The sequence below is a fragment of the Thunnus maccoyii genome, chromosome 7 (genome assembly GCF_910596095.1).
Source record: "Thunnus maccoyii chromosome 7, fThuMac1.1, whole genome shotgun sequence".
Taxonomy (NCBI): domain Eukaryota; kingdom Metazoa; phylum Chordata; class Actinopteri; order Scombriformes; family Scombridae; genus Thunnus; species Thunnus maccoyii.
Genome location: NC_056539.1, coordinates 31,288,176 through 31,310,597, shown reverse-complemented (window position 1 = coordinate 31,310,597; position 22,422 = coordinate 31,288,176). Strand labels below are relative to the sequence as shown.

The window sequence follows — 22,422 nt, the reverse complement described above, 5'->3', positions numbered from 1 at the left end:
ATACACCAACCTTTTACGCTTTTCAGCCAAGCGTAAAAACTTTTTTGTAATATTCTGTTCGTTTTTTTAATTTTCCATTTTTATGCACAAATTTAAAATGTGAATTGGAAACACACCTATTCACACACACCAACGGCAGCCACCATGCAAGGCACTACTAGCCTAACCATTAGGAGCAGCTGGGGTTTGCTCCACCAGAGCCGCCCCTATCCTCTTTTGAAAAATGGAAAAATATGTGCCATAGCTTCTCTATCATTATAACTGATATGTTCTTACACAAAAAAAGTGAGGAGAAGTCAAAATGCAGTTTGACTTTAATCACAGAGTCTCTCAGGAGTTCTCATCTTGTCATCCCATGAAAACCTTCTCCTCTTCCTCTGTCTACGGGCTACAGTCAGAAGGATTTGTTTACCTCTCCTCACACAAAGATGGACTAAAGACAAAAGAGGTACAAAACAAAAGGGTAATGGCCCATCCTATAGAAGAGGTGTTTGTCTGCTTTAAAGCCATGAGTCGTTATTAATAAAACAGCAGCAGCTGTCACACAGCGCGCTTCTTTCTAGACAGGACAGCAGCGAGAAGGCTAATGTGATCACAGCGTCAGGCCCACGATGCAAAACAATAGATCACTTTTATAAACAAAACAAATACGATGAATGATGAGTGGATGTAAATGGAGGAAAACAAGGGTGTCAATAAAGAATGAAAAAAAGAAAGGAGAGATAGAAGGAAAATAAATAAAGAAAATGTGAAAGGACAATAAAAAGGAAGGAGGGATGGAAGAGATGAGGTAGGAAAATAGAAAAATAGAAAGAAAAGGAAGAATGGATGGAAAAAAGAAGGAAAGCAGAAAAGGGAAAGGAAGGAAGGAAGCAGGAAATAAAGGCGAGGCGTAATAAGGAAAGCAAAGACGGAAAGTATGCATAAAATAAGGAAACACGGCTGGAAAGAAGGAATGAAGGAATGAAAAAAGGAAATAGTGAAAGCACAGAAGGAAGAACGGATGAAAACAAGAAAAAAGATACGAATATGGGAAGAATAAAGAACTGAACTGAAGTGGAAGAAAGAAGAAAATGTGAAAGGATGGAAGGACAGAAGGCAAATGAAAGAAAGCAAGAAGGAAGTGAGGAATAACATGAACAGAAGAAAAGAAAAAAGAAAGAAAGAAGAAGAAGAAAGAGAGAAATATGGAGAAAAATGAGAAAAAGGAAATATGACAGAAGGACAGAAGGAAGAACAGCTGAACACAAGAGAAGAAAGAAAGAAAGAAAGAAAATGTGAAAGTGCAGAAGGAAAGCAGGGGGAGAGGAAGGAGAGAAAAAAGTCACAGTAGCTTCTATCTTTTCTAAACCTGTAAACCAAACAAACAGAGTGGATGAGATGATGAACACTTAACAGATCACAAAGACAAAAGATTTTAACGACTCCTTCCAGTCGTAGGCCTTCTCCGTCTCCTTCACCTCCCCCCTCCTCCACCTGTCCTCTCCTCTTTCCTCTCATCTCTCTCTTCTTCTCCTCCACCTGTCTGTTCTCGCAGACGGCCGCTGACTGCCGGAGACGCCGCCCTGCGATGAGCTCTGACTGCGAGCTCCGCCGGTTCGAGACGATGGGCCGTTGTGACAACTGCTGTCCTGGCCCTGCCTGGGCCTGTCTCCGCGGTGACGCCGAGTTTGTGGTGATTGGCCGTCTCCATGGTGACAGGGCTGTCACAGGCTGCTAAGCCAGTACGAAAAAAGAAAACAAACAAAACACCTTTATCTTACCTAACTGGGAAGGGTTGAGTATGATGCGTTACAGGAAATTCAGTCAGATTAACTAAACTCCTGTATATTATGTCTATTTCAGTGGAAAACAACAGTGGCAGATGCACTTTCATCACTTAAAGGGGACATATCATGCACATTTCCAGGTCCATATTTTTATTTTGGGGCTCTACTGGAATATTTTTTGCATGACTTACCAAACCAGTCTCACATCAAAATGTGTAATAGCTGCGTTTGTCCACAGTGCAAAACGTATTAATCTCATAATAACGGATCTAAAATTGTGGGATGCCTACATTTTTTTTTGGCCTACTCTTTTCTATTCATCTGCATCCACATCACATGACTGTTTAAGTTTCTGTCTTGACTTGACAACTTAACATTTTTACACGCTTTTACACATTTGGTTGAATGCCAACAACAATCATTGTTTTGTCTTTGTTAATGTATCGAAGTATTAAGATTTTACAATTCAGTTCAGCAGAAGATACCAATTTAACTATGGACAGAAGACTCAAGGAGTTTGCTTTGGCTCTTCACGAAAACTCTATTAGAAAATCTACTGACTTATAGTTAAACAGAGACAGACCAGGACATGTACTTCAGCTCTCTATAGTCCACAAGACATCACAACACAAGTGATTACACAGATTGTAAAGGGGAACCCCACCGATTTTACACATCAAAGTTAACGGTCTTGGGGAGTATTACATCTGAGCAAAGCGTTGAGGCTGTGGTTGGGACTGAAGACTACAAGTTTGAAAAAGAAAAGAATCTGAGGGTGTGGAGTTAGAAAGCAGTGAGGTTACCAGACCTCTGTAGCCTGCTCCTGATCCCTGCTGGAGGCGAGCAGCTCCAGGCTACATTAGCCGCTACTAGCATAACATACCTGAATCTCCAAAGTGATCTGACTTCTTCGTCTTTGTGTTTATTGACGGATAGGTGGTGGTATGCACGTATAAGTTGGTACTTATACGTGCATACCACCACCTACCACACTGTAGAAGAATGTAGAATGGGATCCAGTTTAATTGAACTGTCAGTGGTCGAGTTGTATTATGGGCAATGTAGGCACCAGGCTTTGATAAAAAAAGGAGAATGTGTTGCAGAAAAAAGACGATATCTCTTGTTCTGCTGCATTGATTTTTATCCTTTTTTAAACTTTCCATATTGTGAGTCTGACAGTGTTAAAGGAATGCAATGCTAAATCTGTGTAGTACTCTTTTAAGTGCAGTTTAACCCATCTCTTAGAAAGCAAAAACAAAAACGACTCAAATATTGCACTGCAAAAGAGAAAACATGCACAAGTACTGAAAGAAATTGAGGTGAAGGTAAAACTCTGCAATGCAATGGATGTGAAGTTGCATCTCTGCAGTAAAGACGGTCTCAAAAAACCCTAAAACTACAAATAGGACCAAAAAAAGACAAAAATTACACCAGATTGTAAAAAAACTACATTTTCCTTTGACTTCTAAGATCACAGCCATAGTCAAACTTATTCCCTGCCTGCCTTTTTTGCTGACCACTGTGGATAGATTAATGAGCGTGGGATCTTAGGAATGTTAATTAATTTGATTACGGAGGGGAGGGGTCTATGGTTAGGTGGAGTGGGACGTGGGTGTGTTGGGTCCGTGGTTTTATCGAGGGAGGGGAGGCGGGGGCAGAGCTTTCTGCAGAAGATGAATAGGTCCTCTGGCTTGAGCCGCTTGCAGGCCGGCTGTGCCTGGCCTTTATATATAGCATGTGCTGCCACATAGTCAATGCGCTTTTAATTCATCTCTTACTACACACACACATACATTAATGGTCCTGTATGCACGTGCACACGCACACACAGGGCGTTCATTACTCCCTTTTACTAATGGAAATCTAATCATTTCTCCACCTGCTTGTTCACACACATGCACACACAGCTCTGTGGTTTATTTATCATTGATATCCCCCGGTGTATTAATACAGGGCCACAGGGGGTGTTTATATGCTTACGAAGCCGCAGAGCAAAGCCAGACTAATTGTATTAACCAACCCAAAGAGAAGCTCATGATTCTGACCCTGAGCTGTTTATGACCCGCAGATCAATCGACCTCCTTGCTGGGTTTCCTCTGATTTTCTCCTGTATTTTCTCTCCGGCCCTCCTCCAGTCCATCACTCTCCTTCGATATGTTTTGGCGTGGCTAAATCATTCCTGCAGCCCGCTGTCTAATTACCATCATCGTTAAGATACTGTATATGATTGAGCCCTGACCGTAAAAACACACCAGTAAAATGGAGAGGAGCAAACAAACAAGAGCTTTACTGCTCCAGCCTGGCGATGCTGATATGGGACAGCAGTTATGGCCATTTGGTGTCTATTCCTCTGACATTTTCATTTCATATTTAATTGCACACTGGTGATTATGGCACTTAAGGTTTTATTTTGCATTTATCTAATGGTGCTCTGGTGGCAGTGTGGTGACACTTTTTAATTTATTTGGTGCTCAATCAGGCTGAATTTACTGTCACTTTGCCTCTTTCTATTCTGTACAGAATTTCTGCTAAATGAATGTTATAAAGGCTGGATGGCTGCCTGTGTAGTGTTCTCCATTTGAGACGTTTCTTTACTTAATATTTAACTTCACACCACAGTGTGTTCCAGCTGCAGGAGCTTCGGATGGTGTTTAGCAGATGTAACAATGCCTCCTCCAACATAACAGGTTTTATCATCAGGGAATAGGAAATATGACTCAACACTGCATCTGAATCATTTAAGTTTAAAGTATTTGTTCACCAGTAGTGGGGCTAATTTACTTAACAGACAGTTAGCGACTAGCTGGTGAACATAGTGGAGCATTTAGCAGCTAAAGAGACAAATATTTCTGTGAGCACCTCTTTCCTTTTCTTGATTCCTTCATCTGGCTTTTATAGTTACTGCCTTCTGGATACTGGTGGATGGAGGCATTAAGACAACAGAACGCTGTTTGTTTCCTGTTTCTAAACAACAAAAACAACAACAATGCCATTCATTTCATTCTCAGTGGAAAATGTTTGTTAGTTATTATGAGGATTGTTTCAGGTCCCACCAGAAAATTGTTGGAATGCAACATTTTCTATCATTGCTATGGTGGTTGCTATGGTGGTTGCTATGGACACTGCTATCGCAGAAAACTCGTAGCTTACATGTTTGAATCATTGTCTTTGCGTTGTGTAGTTATCTGAGCTGTTATGTTATTTTACTGTAACCGTTTGATGATGTTCTTTCAATAAAAAATGTAGATTTTAAGTGGCAGACCGGAGCACTTTTTCCTCACTGTCAATTTTAACTATATCCTCAACGTTCCTAAACACAAAAGCACAGAAGTTTTTAAGGTAGTTTTTAAGATATAACCGATTTAACGACACCTGTGGTTACTGTTGATATCTTTGGTCATAGATATAACGCATGTAGTGAACACAGGGGAGCAAGTGGTTTATATGTTTATAGTGCAGCCAAACAAACAACAGGTTGAGAGGACTCATTGCCTCAAATTGTTTTAATAAAGGAGACAGTCAATAATTCATGTTGTTTTCTGTATTATGTGAAGTATGTGGATACACCGTTTTTTGCATAAGTCCCATGAACTGGTAATGAGAAACTACGATATAGTACATTATATACTGTATGAGGGAAACAACTACTGAATACTGCTACACAAAGTCTTGCCCTCGTAATAGCAAATGATCATGATCAACCCCTCAATCCACAATTCACATTACTGCTGTCTGGTCGTAGATACAGGACTTTAAAATGGAGAAGAGCTCGCTTTGGCACGGTTGTGTAGATCCAGACTCATCCGTGTGTGTGTGTGTGTGCATATATGTACATGGTTTGGGATACAGGTAGAGGCATGAGTGTTATGTGTTGTGTATATTGATATGTTGTTGTGTGGATATGTACAGGCTGTGAAAACAAATCTCCCTCAGTACAATATATCTATCAATCTATCTATCTACACTGAATGGCTAATGCTGAAAAAATGCTGTCCATAAATAACAAATTGTGTTTGATATAATATATATATACATCTATTAGTACACAAATATAGATTGTACTGTAATATAAATTTATACAGTAAAGTTTGAAACTTTATCTGTCTAAACCACGTGACCTGACCACACTTTTTTTTTTCAGATATCATGATGCCTTGTGGGTGAGTTGAAACAAAGAATATAATCCCGCTCTGTCTGTCTCGTCAATCCTCTCCAGCTGTGGAGTTTATTTTGGAGCATAACTCCATCTCACCTTTTTTTTTTTTTTCAAATGAATTAATATATGATACTGCGAGGGTGCAGGGAGCTGTACCTGCTAATGAATTCACTTGAGTGAGCTGTAGGAGATTAATTAATTCATGACAGGTAGCTGATACCCTCGGCCCTGGAGCTCCCTTGTGGCCCAATCCCACCTTCCTTTACCTCTTCCTAGACCTGTACCCCTGTCTTATCGCGGTGTTGTTACATGCCTCCTCCTTTCTCCTCCTCTCTCCTCCTCTACCTGTCTCTGCTCCCTCTCACTCCTCTGAGACTCCTCGTGACACAAAAGGAAAACCGGCGTATTAATTAAAACTTCTGAGAATTAATTGCTGTATTTTTGGTGCGCTTCTTTCTTACCCTTCCCTGTTTGGTTTGCTCTCTCGTCAGTCGCTCCCACCTGAGCTGTTGGCTTAAAAAGTATATTTGGGAATGATCAAGGGAACAAGAAAGAGGAGAGAAGACAAGAGTGAGAAGAAAATCAGAAAAAGAAGGAAGGTGAGGAAGAAAAAAAAAAAATCATGTTGGATGACAGAGTCTAAAAGAGTTTTTCCAACTGTGCCGGAGTGGAGGCTCAGCCAGAGAGGAGCGCAACTGTATTGATCCCTCTCCCCTCTCCTCTAACAAGGGAAGATTTGAGCAGATTTCCCCTCCATGTCTGGAGGAATACATCCCTTTCATCCCCCTCACTTCTCCCGTTTATCTCTCCACTCTTCTGAAGAGCACCTCCAATCCCTCCACCCCATCCCCAAAGCCTGGAAGAAGGGGGGAAACCCTGTTTGTGAAGGCTTCAGTAAACCTCCCAGTGCACACACACACACACACACACACCTTTTACACACAGTACACACTCATGCTTGTTTCTCTACACTTGTGAGGACACTCATTGACAGAATGCATGCCCTGGCTCCTTACCTTAACCTTCTCCTAAAGCTGATTGTAGCTTTAACTCTCAAACAGCCTGTTAAAATATATCCTAACTTCCCAAAATTCAACTCACTGCTTAAAAATGTTCTTTAATTTTGAAAAATATCTAACCTTCCCAAAAAACATCCTTACAGTCCAAAACTGTCCCGACCTCCTAAAATGTCCTCATGTTCCAAAATATGCTTTATTATAAGAGTTACTTTCCTCACTTTTCAAATAAATCCTGACATAAAAAAAAATATTTTCACTTTGAAGAAACGTTCTTTCTGTCCAAAAATGTCCCCACTTTGTAAAATATACCCCTCTCTCTTAAAAGCATTATAATTATAAATTTCTTTTGTCACTTTCCAAAATATGCTCACTTTCTAAAAACATTCGTATTGCAAAAGAACTTTTCACTTTCCAAATTCAAAATGTCACCGCTCTCTTGTACAAATATGTCCTCACTTTAAAAAATATGTTTTGACCTTCTGAAACATTTTCCAAAAATATCTTCATCGTCCTAAAGTGTCCTGCCAAAACTTTCCTCACTTTCCGAAATCGTCCTTCTTTACTGTCCAAAAATGTCATCACTTTTCCCGAAAAACATTTCACGCACTCCTTTCCAAACACATTCTTACAGGTTTTTTTAAAAAACAATCACTTCTAGGTGGCTCAGGAAGTAGAGCGGGTCGTCCACTTATCAGAAGGTCGGTGGTTCGATCCTCGACTCCTCCTGTCTGCATGAGCAAGATGCTGAACCTCAAATTGCACCAGGACGCTGTGTGGTAGTTTGGCGATGGATAAGTGAGCAGCAGAAAAAGCTGTAAAGCGCTTTATAAATGCAGCCATATTTTCCAAAAATTCACCACTCTCCTTTTCAAACACAGTGTGTCACCACTTTCTAAAAATGTGTTGACATTCCAAAACTATCCGCACTTTCCAAAGACCTACCAAAATCCAAACATTCCCTCATTGTTCTAAAATGTTCTCGCTTTCTACAATGTCCTTACTTTCCAAAACATGTTCTCAGTTATGGCAAAGAAAAATCTCTTCCAAACAATGTCCTCGCTTTCCAAAACATCTTCAAAAACAACCTCGCTTTCCTTGATGCCCTCGCTCTCAGGTTCTAAAACTTGGTCCTCACAAAGACAGACATACACACCTGCGTAAGTGTGCACACACACAAACCAAAAACTACATTTTTGATCTCTCCATCTTGTGCTAAGAACGACTCCGGGAATGTAAGAATCTGTCAGAAACCCCCTGAAAAAAACTGGAGGTTGATCAAGCCAAAAAGAAATGGTTCATCGAGAAGTGGAGAACAGGACACACACACACACATACACACAGAGTCAATATGGCTTAGCTGAAGTCTGGTAATATCCTTTTTCTGTTTGTCATCTCCATTAATGTGCTTTGTGAGCGAGTGTATGCAATCAATTTAGGCCTATTTCCAGCGTGTCTGACTACCTGGTCACCACGGCTGGACTGTGTGTTTTGGTGAGGATGGGTGGAGGTGTGTGTGTGTGTGTGTGTGTGTGTGTCGCGGGGAGGGGTGGGGGGGGGTGAGATGAAACTCCCTTCACCAGGGGACAGCTTTGTGTCCCCCCCCCCTTCTCCCCTCCCCTCCTCCCCAGCCCCCTGGAGAGTCAGTGGAGTCATTTGCTCAGTCTTATGATGTCGTCACGGTGTGTTAGTGGTGAGTGCCGAGGCCCTCACGCCAATCCGGTCCTCCCTGCGCCTCCCCACCGTTCTCCGTCCTCCCTAAAGCTCGCCGCCTCCTCCCCACTGGTATGCTGACCACCCCCCCCCAACCCACCCTCCCTCAAACACAAGCCTGCTCCCCTCTCTCCCACCTCCCCTCCTCATCCCTCAGTGGTCAGTGCAGGGGGAAGAGCTGCTGACGCAGGCCGGCAGAGGTAACAAGCTTACCTGCGGATAATCTCCTAAGAGAAATTTCAAGGGAAGAAATAAGAGAGTGAGAGAGGGCGGGAGACAGAGAGAGAGAGAGAGAGAGAGAGAGAGAGACGAAGGCACGAAGGATGGATGGAGAGAAACTTAGCGAAGTTTTTAGTCCCTGACTTGCTGCGCCAAGCACTTCCTATTCTCCAAGCCATCTTCCTCTCTGTGGTCAAGCACTTACTGCTCTCACAATGCCCTCAGTGAGGAGAGGGGAGAGGAGAGGACAAGAAGGGGAAAGGAGAGTGAGTTAGGACACATGAAGAACGTAGATCTCTCATCAAATAAGCTCCATATATACAAATATATACTGTATATATGTATATATATATGAATATGAAAAAAATCCTACAATTTAAGTAGCCATTGGAGGTTAAGAGTTCAGTACAGTTTATATAGAGAGAGTGTGTCTCACTTCTCGCATCATATCCATATAATGTTCAAAGACTATTATATTCAGGGCCGGCCGCTGACATACTCTATGTGGTTGGTTAGGGCCACAACCGCTGGGGGGGTGGGCGCACGATGAGTGTGACTTCCTGTGTTGCTGGCTCCCCACAGTGCAGTGCAGGACTTCACACAATGTTCACACAATGCTGATGAAGCTTATCACCGTCAGATAAATCTCTTTGTGTTTCACATGTGGAGTTTTTAAATCGTATGTCTGTGGTGACTTTCCCTCCCTGGCCAGATGAAAGCGTACCAGAGACTCCTGCCGGCCGAGCGGCTAACTTCCAGTTAGCGCTCTGCTAGCTTGAACAGGGATAAAATAATTTAATCGTGCGGCTCTTCTAGACTTTCCAAATGTTATTGGACCGAACGGATCAAATTCTGATAGTGAAACGAGTCATTTCATGGGGGTTGTGTGACACTCAAAACAATTTATTCACAGTTTTATAGCTGCAACAGTAGCGGAGTAGTTGCAGGATTTGCACAATGAGAATTGTGACATCACACAGGAATGAAGAACTGCAGATGAGTAAATTTGTGTTTTTAATCATCTCATGTCTCATTCCTCCAGGCAAAACAGGCACTGATCATTTAAAAAAATTATAAAAAAAACCCCAAAAAACATTTCTCATCTTGCTTCCTCGTTGTGATACAGGTGTTTCAGGAGTTTTTAGTGGATAATATTTTAAATGCTTTGGGCTCCACGGATTAAATCAAATTCATTTCTATTGAGAGGCAGCAGAAGAGGACCGACTCTAGACAACACTACACTACTTTTTTCTTTTCTTTGAATTTGCATTTTAATATTTTTATTTGTGTATGAAATATGCTATACAAGTAAACTTGCTTTACTGCCTTTTGTTCTTTCTTTTTAAATTTGAATAAAGTTACTCTTTAAGCTGTGTTTCAACATTGAGTGAGTTACACTAAAGGAGCCTCAGATATTACATAATTATTGTATTTATCAATCCTCCATAACTATTATAGATTAAAATATATTAGTCATGATGTAATGAATATATCTTTATTTACACTCAGAGAGAATACATCTGAGGTACAGGAGCCTTCTTTTACAAGTGTGCTGAGTTTACATCATAAAAACAGATTAATTAATAATTTAATAAGGTTAAAGGTTTAAAAAGGTAAACAAATGTAAAATATGATATCATATATTGACATTTGGTGCAAACAATCAAATCTATGAGGGAAGATAATAATAATTTCTCAAGCAGATGCATTTTCTGCGTCCACTGTTGTGACTTTACTGTTAGTATTCTTCTTGCTTCTTGTTCTTCATGATGATCATGAATTAATTAATGCTCGTAGCACATACAGAGTTTTCTTTCTCTCACTCTGCTGCTACAACGGCTGAAAGGCTTTTGCATTACGTCCTCCATCACCTGTCAGAGCTCTTTATTTATTCTACACGCTACATGTAACGTTGAAAAATTCAGAATAATGACTTCGGACATTTGCATTAAGAGTTTTGTCCTCTGAAACTCTGAAGTGAAAACAGAGCCGAAGCAACGGTAAACCTCAGTAAGTTGAGAGATTTTAAAACGCGGCGAGTCAGACCAGTGAACCGAGGGTGTGTTTATGTGTGTTTGTGTGTTTATGTGTGTGTGTGTGTGTGTTTGTGTGCGTGTGTGTGTGTTGTTGGGTTGGTACAGGCTCTCTCTCTCTCTTTTAATCAAGCCCAACTTTAATGAACTGTCTTTGTGCATCACTTTCATTAGCACATTTACTCAATCAATACGCACTGTGTATTCAAGCAATTCAATGAAAACTATAATGTGATGGTTGGATTGGAAAGAGAGTGGTGTGTTTGTCTGTGTGTGTGCTTGTGCATTTATTTGTGTTAGTGTGTATATTTGCATGCGTATATATGCACAGTAACCGTTCCTGCTGAAGTAAAGTGTGTACCGAAGCTGTCCGAAACCTCGAAGATGCACCGAGATGCCTCCGCAATTAACTTTGTCAGTCCTGTTCAGCCCCGAACCGTCAATAGCGGTATCCGTCACTCAATCTCAATTCATCCTTCCCTCCTTCCCATCATGCAGCAGTGCGGCCGCAGAATGCACTGATTAGCCCTCTGACCATTTAATTAATTAGGCTCGGCACTTAATTATGACAAACTGCATTACTGCAGCGGCACGCCGGGGCTCAGGCAGGTTATGTTCGGTAACAATTTGATTTGAGTGAAAATGGGGAGCACTGATGGAGGAGGGGGGGTTTATTGAGCGGAAAGAGACATATGATGAGATTAACAATAATCAGAGCAGCGGGAATAGCCCATGACCGGCCCGAGGAGGGGAGAGGGAGGGCGGGGAGGGTGAGTTGAAGGGTTGTGATGGATCAAATTAGGTTTTTCTCTTCTCATTAGGATCTGGAAAAGCAAAGTTGATACTGAGGGAGAGTGTGTGTGTGTGTGTGTGTTTGCATGGATGAGTCTGTGTGGTATGTTGGATGGGGATTTAATTTGCTCAATGCGTCCATATCTTTTTACTGAAGCTGAGATAATCATCTAATCTACATTATTCCTCTTTGTCAGTATAACAGTGAAAGAAGATAATAATTCATTGAGCAGAGTTTATTTTTCTCAAAGCTCTTCTTCTTGCTTGTCCTTTACTCCCAAACTGAAACGTTCATTTCATATTTACTGTTGTGTGCACATCATGATGCACAGCTAAGTCAGAAGTGCAGTTAACAGGAATCCATTCAGCTCTTTCTGGTGGTCAATGAGAATTTTGCCCCTGAACTGGTGTTGGACCATCTTATTTATTATTTTTTATTTTTTGCTTGTGTGAAAATCAAACACATGTGCACATGACATTAAAATATATATATATATATTCTGAATGGTCAAATAAGAGGTCAGAAAAACAAATAGAAAAATTGAGTAACATCTTTGATAGTTTACATTATACCAAACGACCTACAAAGTGAAAAAGGTCGCTCATAGTGACAAAAATACTGAGAATTATGACCCAACTCTGCAGCATTAAGGTCTGGTTACACCAGAAAGTGGCACAGAAACATTCGTCCGCAATTCTGCAAAATACTTAGTTGTAAAGGCGACATGGAGACTAATTGGCTGCTGCTGTAGCTGGAACGCTAACCGCTAACATGCTGGAAACATGCTAGCACTAGCCAGTCATAATAGCTCTCTCTTACGGGACAATAAGTTTGCACATTTTATTCTTCATATTTCATTGACTCTGTTTGCAGAGCAATCCTCTTCAGTGGAACACTTTACACTCTGACAGAGGAGGATGAATAAAACTGGATGGTGCGACACGGCCGATAAGCTACGATGACTTATTTTGTTTTAGATTTGGATCATATCATATAATACGCAGAGCACAGCAATTTCATTGGAATTAGCTGCAAAATGTATTGTTTTTTAAGTGCTGGTGTGACTGGGCCTTATGTATCTTTTAGCCTCTTTTAGCTCGTTGTTTTGGTTCTTTAACCACACATGAACTGCATGGTTGAGTCTCACAGCTCTCATCAATCTCCGCATATACCACTCTAAGCAACATCTACGATAAGTTAAATTACGCTGTTAAATAAATAAGTAAATAATGATATTAAATATAACTGTGCTGAAATGATAATCCTCTGACCTTTTGGCATCCAGTATTTTAAATGTAGCACTAATAAATACAGTAATTTGCTTCTTCAAAATATCTTACAAATAAAACTCCCTTTCAAAAATCTATATATTACATTCTTTTCATTTTTCACAGCTGTCTTTTTGTACACTGACCGATATGGACGCCTGAAGCTCAAATAATCTAGGACCAGTGTGATATGTTATAGGATCATAAATATCATTCTCCTTTATTCTTATGCGTTTCATATCCATATTTCCCTGACAAAAAACATCCTGTTGTAAAGCTGTTAAAAGCGATCTGAGGAGGGTATTTAAAGGGATGAACTATTTAAAGGGGGTGAATTCAGATACACTGTGCGCTCTTACATCAGTGCTCTACGCCGTATACCCTGCAGCCACACCACAATATGATAATGCCCATGTGAATAGCGAGGGGAGTGGGTATGGTAAAATGATGAATTATGATAAATAAGGCCATAGCATAGGCATGAAGGAAGGGGAAATCACCAGGCTAATGCACCATGGTGTGTGTGTGTCGTGGTGAACCGAGCCTCCCTACATCACAGGCCGGGACAAAAAGAAACAGATTGGATAGAGAGTGAGGGGTTTGCCTGGAGGGAGGGAGAGATGGAGAGAATGAGGGAGGAATAGAGGGAGGAGGAGGGGGGATGAAAAGGCCGTCTCCCAGACACATATATTAACCCCTGACTCCCCCACCCCCCACCCCCCAACACCGGGAGTCTGATCCCTTCAGCTCGCTCGGCGCAGATTAGCGTAGCAGGACCTCCTAACAGGGTGACAATATTAGCTTGATGCTGCTGCCAGAGAGTGATAACATCCCCACAACATTTCACCAACACTGACACAACATCAGCCTCTGAAGGAAGTCAGCTGACAGACGGCTCTGTTTTGTTTTTCCATTTTTTTTGTAGTCAAACCTCAGCCTCAGCTCGCTCCGAGGCCGCGCTGCAACGAAAACCCGCTCGAAGTGTAAACACCTGCTGGAGAATAGAGATATTAAACACACTCTCTGGGAGTCGCCATGGCGATCAACAACAAATCGATCAATCCCATTGGACATGCTGATGCTCGAGCTAACGCTTCATGTCCCCATTGACCGGCTCACACCACACACAGACCCAAAGCCCTCTGAGTGTGTGTGTAGCCTACAGCTACGGAACGGCAATTATTATTAAAAAACACACTATTCAAGCTCATTTTAAACCCAATGAGCTGCAAACAATCACACAACAAGTTTGTGACAAAATGTTTCAACAGTTCACGGCAAAAACGTGGAAAAAATGAACTAAATAGATGCATTAAGACTCAAGTCAAGGTAATAATATTTAGATAGCCTCAAATCACAAATGTGAGTGTGTGAATGTGAGTGAATGACAAGTTCAATATTTCAAGTTGATTAAATAAAAAGGGCTGCAACAAAATATTATTCCATACCATTTAATTAGATGGTTATTATCTTGATTTCACAATTAAACTTATATTTTCTTAAATGTAAATAAGTGAAATTTCATTTTTAGAATCTCAAGGTGACATCTTCACGTTGCTTTTTTTGTTTGTTTGTTTGTCCGATCAACAGTATAAAACCCAAAGAGTTTACTTTATAAAGTACAAGGAAATGCAGCAAATTCCCAGTTAAGAAGGTTTAATGATCAAATGTTTGGCAGTTTTGCTTGTAAAATGATGTAAATGGTTATAGAATAATCAAAAAAGTTGCAGATGAATTTTCTGTTAATTGATCGATTCATTGACTGTTTGTTGCCATTACTCATACAGTATAATTTGATATCTATAATTATTTGTAATGACCTGTCATGGAGGTTTTTTCTTTATTTTCATGCAGTAACCAAAACTTCAAACACTGATAGATGTGATTAAATTCTGAAGTTTAACCTCTCAGCTCATGATTTTTCTCTTAAATTTGACCTGAAATTACTTTTAAATAAAGAAGAAAACAATCTTTTTTTTAAATTATTGAATGAAAGTTTCATATAGAGTATACAATAAAAGGTTTGGACACACCTTCCTATTCTCTTCAATGATAAAGTGTGTCCAGACTCCTGACTGGTTCTGTATATATTCAGTATCTGCTTGTTTGGAGGCGTCTGATGCTCCTGTACATGTGTAAAATATAGAAACTGAAGATGCCAGGTTTAAAGCTGTGTCATTAATGCAAATAGAAATATTCTGAATGTTTTGTGCATCATTTCATCAACGTTCATCTTGACATATTTGATATCTGTGTAAACCCTGGGAACTCCACGAGAATTTAAAATAAAGAAAGTAAACAATGGTCGACCACACAACATTACTTGCTAAAGATGAAGGCACCAGTGGATCTGATGGGACTGAAGGGAGCAAGAAGATTTCAATTCTTTAAAGGAGTCTTGCACTTTTAATTTCATTTTCACACTTTATTCCAGCCTTTAACTCACTGTAGAAAAAGAAACTTGCACTGTTGCACAAAACAAACTCTTAATTGTTTATTTTGGGAGATTTAGCTCCTTCGCTTTAGCTCTGGTTGATGGAATCTGAATGCACTTATTGCAAGTTGCTTACTTGTTGCTGAAAAAAGGGACTCGAAGGTCTCTTTGACTCTCGCCTGCAGGCGTATGAATACAGTAAATATAGTAAATACACTCTGAACACTCTGCAGATATCACAACTGTCACTCACACACACACTGCTGTGATGACAGCTAATACAGTATTGGTATAGTGAGCTGATATGTTTGGTACGGTTGTAATTTGTGTGGCTTCATGTGGTGAGCCCCCCCCCCCTCACCACCACCCTCACCCCACCCCTCCCTCCTCCTCCTCCTTTCTGTGTGGTTTGGTTTCCCTCCCTCAGGAGCAGAGTTCAGACACATAATCCACCCTGCTAATTGGCCCCCGATGCCACTGTAGTGACTCAGGTACACAGAAATACATACACTACTGTGCAGATACAACACAGAGAGATGAATGATCGTACATACAGCAGCTAAAACTACCAGTAGAAGATGGCATGAGAGAGTAAAGTCTATAAATAAAGTTGTTCAGTCTATTACTAGAGCTGAATACTGAACTTAGTGCTTTTTAGGTAATAGAGTCAAGTTCTTTAAGTTGTCATTAAATGTCTCGTCAGATTCACAATTTTGTTCATTTATTCTTTGTTCTGATTTAAAAATTGCCAGTTTTTGACTCGCCTGTTTTATTTAAGGCAAATGTTTTTGCATGGTTGCTCATGTTTTTATCACATTTAACATTTTAGAACTTTATTTTGTTAAATGAAGAAAGGGTTTTGTGGAAAAAGAACTTTCTCATAGTAGGGTATTGAAAAAAGTGTTGCTATGGTGTTGGTAAGGAATGTATGGTATCTGCACTTGTATTGAAAAATGTAACATGATATTCAGCTAAAGAAAGGAAGCATTCAGGCTCATTTTACATTTTATCTGCCACTAACACTAATTTAAAGTAAAACAATTCACACACACAGTAAAAAATAGTCTTTTGAAGTAAACATTTGCTTTATCTTTATTTTTTTTTCATAATGCAGAAGAGTAACAAGCACAAATGTTTCAGCTTTCCAGGCTCTTTTAAACAAGTAAACAGGTGTTGGGTGCAAATAATTAGCACAAATTAAATATAGAATATAGCATAGAAATAGACGACATGAAGCAGATTACAAGGAAAAGTTGTAGCAGGAAATAGATTCATGGATACTTTACATAAATAGAGAGGTAATTGTGTGCACATCTGATTGATTCAATAAATGAAAAAAGTTTCTTTCAATTTTCAAAATAAAACCAACACTTTTCATTAATATAAGTTGTTCCAGTTCTTCATTGATGCAACGTTTACACTTATACAGACTTTAAACGCATCACTTCTTATTATGGCTGCAGAATTATATCAGATGTGCATAATCTTATATACATTTCATCCAAAATTCCAGCTGCAATATTTGGTATCTTTGAACATTTTGAAGCAGTTCTGCTGGTTTTAACATTGTTTGACTGAACAACATGAGTTAGTAAATACGGAGCCACTGATGGTTCTAATAACTCATCTGAACTGAAATGAATAAAACAAATCTGCAAATAAAATCTGAATCAAGTGATTAAAAATAACATCTACAAACCTTCTCACACACACACACACACACACACACACACATACTTGCAGCCATCTGATTCAACGCAGATGATCGTCTGTAACATGAACTCATCAGACTATCTCAGGTATTTGCTCCCATATTTCGGGTCCTGCTGTTCTACATCCTGTCAACCCCCCCTCCTCCTCCTCCTCCTCCTCCTCCTCCTCCTCCTCCCCCAGTGGGTCAGCATGCTGAGGGCAGCAGTTTTGGGACACTGTATGAGTGCATGGGTAAACCCGGCTCTATATATATGCAAATCCCATTCATTCTCCATCCAGAGCGTAATTGACAATCTATGAACGTTATTGATCAACATGAGGATGTCTCTATACACATCTGACTGGTGTGGACACGTGCACATATACACACACACACACGTGTTTGTTTATGTGTGTCTATAAAGATTTTCTGGATTGAATTAAATTGAGGGACGGCGACCCGGAAGGTCATCATAAGAAACTCACCTTTGAGACGACGGCATGTGTTTGTTTATCTGAGCCTACAGGGTTCAGGTGAGGGTTAATCATCGGTCGATAATCTGCGGAGTTTCCCGCGTGAGGTGGCGTCGCCCCGTCGTAACCTCGTTTGAACTGAAATGCCCCGTCGGCTCCTCCGGATCGGAAATGTTCAGAAAGTCCCAGAAGAAGAGGAAGAGAAAGAAGAAGGAAACCAGAGGACTGCTTGAACATCATGTTTGAAGAGATAGATGTAGGAGTGCATTTCAAAGATAAAACCTTTTTTCAATTAGTGCCACGTTAGAGATTTAAGTACAAGTGCTGTTTGTACAATTATTAGTATTTCCATTTTGAGACTTTCTCCACAAAACGTCCTGTATGTGACATTAGATAAATATGGCTGTTGTTGAGTAAATTGCTCTTTTTTTTGTCTTCTCTTCTTTTCATTCCTCCATCTTTCTTTTTTCTTCCCTCTTTTGTAATTGCTTTCCTTCCTTCCTTCTTTTTTCTTGTCTTGTTCCCCTCGTCCTCCCTTCTTTAGTTACTTTCTTTCCTCCTGTAGTCATCTTTTATTCCTTTATTCCTCATTTCCTTGCCTCTATCCTTCCACGTTCCCTTCTTTTCCTCCCTGCTCCTTCTGTTCTCTCCTCTTTAATGATTTCTTTCCTTCTTTCTTCCTTTTTTTCATCCAATACCTGCTTCCTTTTTTCATTACTGTATTTCTCGCTTTATTCGTTTTTTTTCCTTCTTCTTTCATCTCTTCCTTACTTACTTTTCTTCTTCATTCAATCTAAAGGCATGAAAATACCACAAAAACTACTTTCAAACAATTTCTTATACTTGTTTACTGCAACTGAAGCATGCTTTTTTTGGGGAGGGAAACCACTGAGTTGCTACTTTTAGTCCTTATGTATCAGTGAACTATTGCACGACTACATATGTATTAACAACAATCAGCTATAACCTCCACTGTGCTCTCATTGTCCTCTTTAATCTTCTTTGTTTCAGCCTGTCTGCTGTAAAGAAAACAGTCATGAACAATGCCTGTACACTAACCTGTGCATATGTTAGCGTCTGTGCCGTGTGTGTGTTTGCACATCTGCGCATTTAACACTCATCTTGCAAACTCGCCTCCTCAGCAGGAGCAGCTTCCTCATGTAGAACTAGAAAAGTAGATACACACACACACGCAAACAAAACCGTGTGTGTGTGTGTGTGTGTGTTTTCCCATGTGTGTGCGATCACATGAAGAAGAGCGGGCGATAAGTATTTACCGGCTGACCAGTGTCTCGCTGACAGATTGAGATTGGGATGCTTTCGGCACACGGAGGATTTATGGGCGCTTTGACGCCGCTTTCCTCCTAAATTACAGCCGGGGCCGGGAACAATGAGATGGCCTGGGAATCGGGTCTGATGCTCTGAACCTCCCCTGGGGTTAACAGTCCCTGACTCAACCCTCCGCACTCTATTTTACACCCCCGACCAGCAGCTCATCCTCTTTTCCAGCTCAGAGAGAAGGAGGGAGGAGTAGAAAACAATCCAGTAGGAGTAAATAGCTTTTTCCTTCTTTCAAATATCTAATTTCTTCTCCTCGCATAGAGATATAAATCAGTTTGTATTCATTTATAAAGAAAGGCGACAATTTCCTTTTTTTTTCTCTCTGTGATTTAAACTATGACCGACAGAATTATACGTTTCTATGATCATTATCATAATTTTTCCAGATTTCCTTCCCTCACTCTGTTGAAGTCTGTTGTCCCCCCCCCCCGCAGGGCTGGAGATGGGCCACCTACATCGATTTCACACCCGAGGCTCAGATAAAGAGGAGAAAATCAGCTGGTCCACCATCATGTGTGATTCGGTGTCGGCGTGCGAGAACACAAACTGCACTGAGGTAGAGGAGGATTTAGTAGCACGGTGAAAGGTATGAAAAAGAGTGCGTTTAAATTATGCACTCTTATGTAAATGGTTTGCATATGGAGTACAGACACGCAGTAATTCATTGTTCAAAGGTTAAACTGTTATGGCCAATTATATGATTTCATTTGCTTAAGTGGTATTAGCATATATATCTAGTTATATGTGTCTCTACAAGAATAGACAGACCGTATTTCTGGTTACTTATTTGATAACGAATCGAGATTAATTCATCATACATGTGGAATGAAGTCGCATACAGAGGAGGTAGAGATCTTCACGAGTAATGCAGACCAGATCCAGGACATGAGGAAGGCCCAGGTAGGGTCCTCCTCCATCGCTGCAGGTCAATGTGTCCAACATCTGCACGGATCTGAGCTCTGATCACGTGATGTGATCATCATAGGATAAAAATGTGTTTTTGAGGCACAACAGTGAGTGTGAACTTTGGATTGCATTAAAAACTGCACGTATCACAACTTTTTTTTTGACCACAGCTGCTCGATAATCGTTGGAGCATCACGCTGCTGCCAGTGCAGTCTGGAAAACGCTTCTTCGGGCTGAACATAAGCAAATATACATGAGTGTTGTGTGGAGATGCTTACATGGCTGTTTCTTTAATACTAATACAGATTGTGAACCCACCTCCCCACATGAAGTTGGATTAATCATCAGCTTGTTTAGAATATATTTGACATATTTTTTTATCGTAAATGTCTTTCTTTCTCTTTTTATGTTACTTAGGATTATTTAATTTTGTGTGTATTTTTGACTGTTAAGCACCACAACACAAATTCCTTGTATGTGCAAACCTACTTGGCAATAAACCTGGTTCTGGTTTGATGTGCAAAGCCACCATGGTCACCCTAACACTCTTCTTTGCATAGATCTCTGCAAAGATGTGTATCTTTGCAGGAGTATAACTGTTCCAACTCTAGATCTTACATCTTAGATCAGGTCTCATTCTGATATATTCTGAAGTCTCTTCTGGATCAGATCTTTCTTTTTTTGGAAAATTAATTTTTGCATGTTGGGCTCTGGGAGGTTTTCCGAGGGCAGAAAGTTAGAGGTAGACAGTTATAATGAGGGAGAGAAAGAAAATCAAAGCAGAACTAAGTTATTTGAACAAATATCTGCAGTTTATCCTCAACACTGTTCAATATATACACTCACCATCTATCAGACATTTTAGAAAGAGAGGTGGAAAAGAGGGAAAGAAAAGAAAGGTTAAATTAAAGAGAGGAGATCCAGTCAAAAATAGCAAGGAGATAGAAAATGGGGAGAGAGAGAGAGAGATGTGGGGTAGCACAGAGGTCAGTGGTGAAGCAGTGAGCTGAGGATGGAGCTGTGGCCAGTGTGTGTGTGTGTGTGTGTGTGTGTGTGTGTGTGTGTGTGTGTGTGTGTGTGTGTGTGTGTGTGTTCGACGGGGAAGTAGGTTGTTTATGGCGATCTTGTCACGTTTCGTCTCTCTGGGACAATCAGGAGATTAAGTGTTGAGGAGTGGCTGGGGAGCGGCTGCAGTCACATGCCATTACTCACTCCCTGCATCACAATTAGTGCAAATGGCGCATTACAGGGAAATTATCATCAATATGATATTAAGAGACTCTGGCTAAACCAATCAGGGGAAAAGTGCTTATCCGCTGGTAACCAGAGATGACTCCGAGGCGGTGGCACACGGAGGTGACACTGACATGGCCTCTGAGCCCCGAGACAGACGGCTGGAGATCAAGAACGTAAACAAACAAACCTTCACCATGGCTGCACGATTCGCTAAATGAGTAAACAGAAGTATTTAGAAGTATTTAGTGATAGAAAATCATGCTGATTGGCTGATGGTGATTTGGAAATACCTCTATTCTGTTGAGGAATATTAGGGTTTTGTGATGAACTGTACAACATTTCGACTGAATCAGACTGACTGGTCATTTAAATGCATCATGTTGTGCAATTTAGAGTCAAACCGCCATCAAGTTGTGCAGGGTGGCTCACGGTTGATGCATGCTTATGTCATGTAAATTTGGTTGCAACTGTGCACAATGCATTCAAGAGTTAGTGCAGTCCTCCAAATTAAATGATAAAATATGTCATTTGCACGTTTTCTGATCTGACACCAACATGGGCATGACAACAACTAATGTTACTTGTTTACCATACCTGCCCTGTTAGCACAATTTAGCTATAGTAGCTAATGTTAGCCCAAGTGTGAAGTACACGGTGTTCCCAGTAAGCTAGTATTAGCTTCGGTCCGAGGTAGCAGGGCATGTTTCCAGAGCGTGAAAGCTAACACCTCGCACTCCTTAACTGGACTCCGGGCTCCAAATGGAAAAGACCAAACCAACACCTCGCTACATCCGTCTTTGTATACAGTCTATGATTAAATATCAAAAAGGAAATGATAAAATGCTACATTTGGTGAAGACGAGGTAAAGTTTGAATGAGGAAAAGTGAAAAAACTGTTGTTATTGATATATTTGTCTTGAACAAATCATTAGTCTACACCTCACAAGTCAGGATCTAAAACTTGGCATCAAAATTGAAAATCCAGGTTTCCCTCTCTATTCTGTGATGGAATAATGTTCACTGTTGGTGTATTGTCTATACAGTGTACCAGGTGTAATCGGTGCAATATGCCCTAAATGTGACTAAATAAAGGACTTCAATGCCTTTACTTCTTGATTTGCCTAAAAATAACATTTTATAACAAATATATTTTCATTTCCTCTTTAGGTTTTTAAAGCTGTGTGTTTTATCATTAACAAATCAATCAGACTGTGTTACTTGGCTCTCATTACTGTAACAGCAGCCCGGGGCAGATTTCCCTGTAAGACTTGTGTCGACGTGGCTCCCGTGACGTTTCGCTTCAGTTCAGGACATCATCTCACACTTTCTGATGAAATATTGCTGCAACCAGATATCGTCTTTGTCAGAATTA

At 40.4% G+C, this 22,422-nt stretch overlaps 1 protein-coding gene and 1 long non-coding RNA gene across 3 annotated transcripts; one reads left to right on the top strand and one right to left on the bottom strand.

Annotated features, from left to right (window-relative positions):
• Positions 1–296: 296 nt before the first annotated feature.
• Positions 297–18,049, bottom strand: LOC121900148. 2 transcript variants are annotated; one of them, XM_042416187.1, is made up of 3 exons: positions 17,580–18,049; positions 1,477–1,716; positions 297–433 (listed from the first exon to the last, which is right to left on the bottom strand). In XM_042416187.1, the coding sequence occupies exons 1-3, from the start codon at positions 17,805–17,807 to the stop codon at positions 419–421; spliced, it is 483 nt and encodes a 160-aa protein (XP_042272121.1). In that variant the 5' UTR covers positions 17,808–18,049; the 3' UTR covers positions 297–418. The 2 variants fall into 2 exon arrangements, with proteins under 2 accessions (XP_042272121.1, XP_042272120.1); XM_042416186.1 differs by lacking the exon at positions 17,580–18,049 and adding an exon at positions 2,653–3,806 and having other exon boundaries at positions 1,477–1,713.
• Positions 18,050–18,107: 58 nt separating this feature from the next.
• Positions 18,108–20,543, top strand: LOC121900151. Its single transcript, XR_006096909.1, has 3 exons — positions 18,108–19,118; positions 19,343–19,494; positions 19,985–20,543. It is a non-coding gene; the product is annotated as an uncharacterized LOC121900151 (long non-coding RNA).
• The last annotated feature ends 1,879 nt before the right edge of the window (positions 20,544–22,422 follow it).

Coding starts and splice junctions, on each gene's coding strand:
- LOC121900148 (XM_042416186.1), bottom strand. CDS start 2,932: ATGGAAAGTTTAAAAAAGGATAAAAATCAATGCAGCAGAACAAGAGAT. Junction 1,714..2,652: donor AGATCACTTTGGAGATTCAG/GTATGTTATGCT, acceptor CTGGCTTAGCAG/CCTGTGACAGCCCTGTCACC. Junction 434..1,476: donor GAGGAAAGAGGAGAGGACAG/GTGGAGGAGGGG, acceptor TTTTGTCTTTAG/TCCATCTTTGTGTGAGGAGA.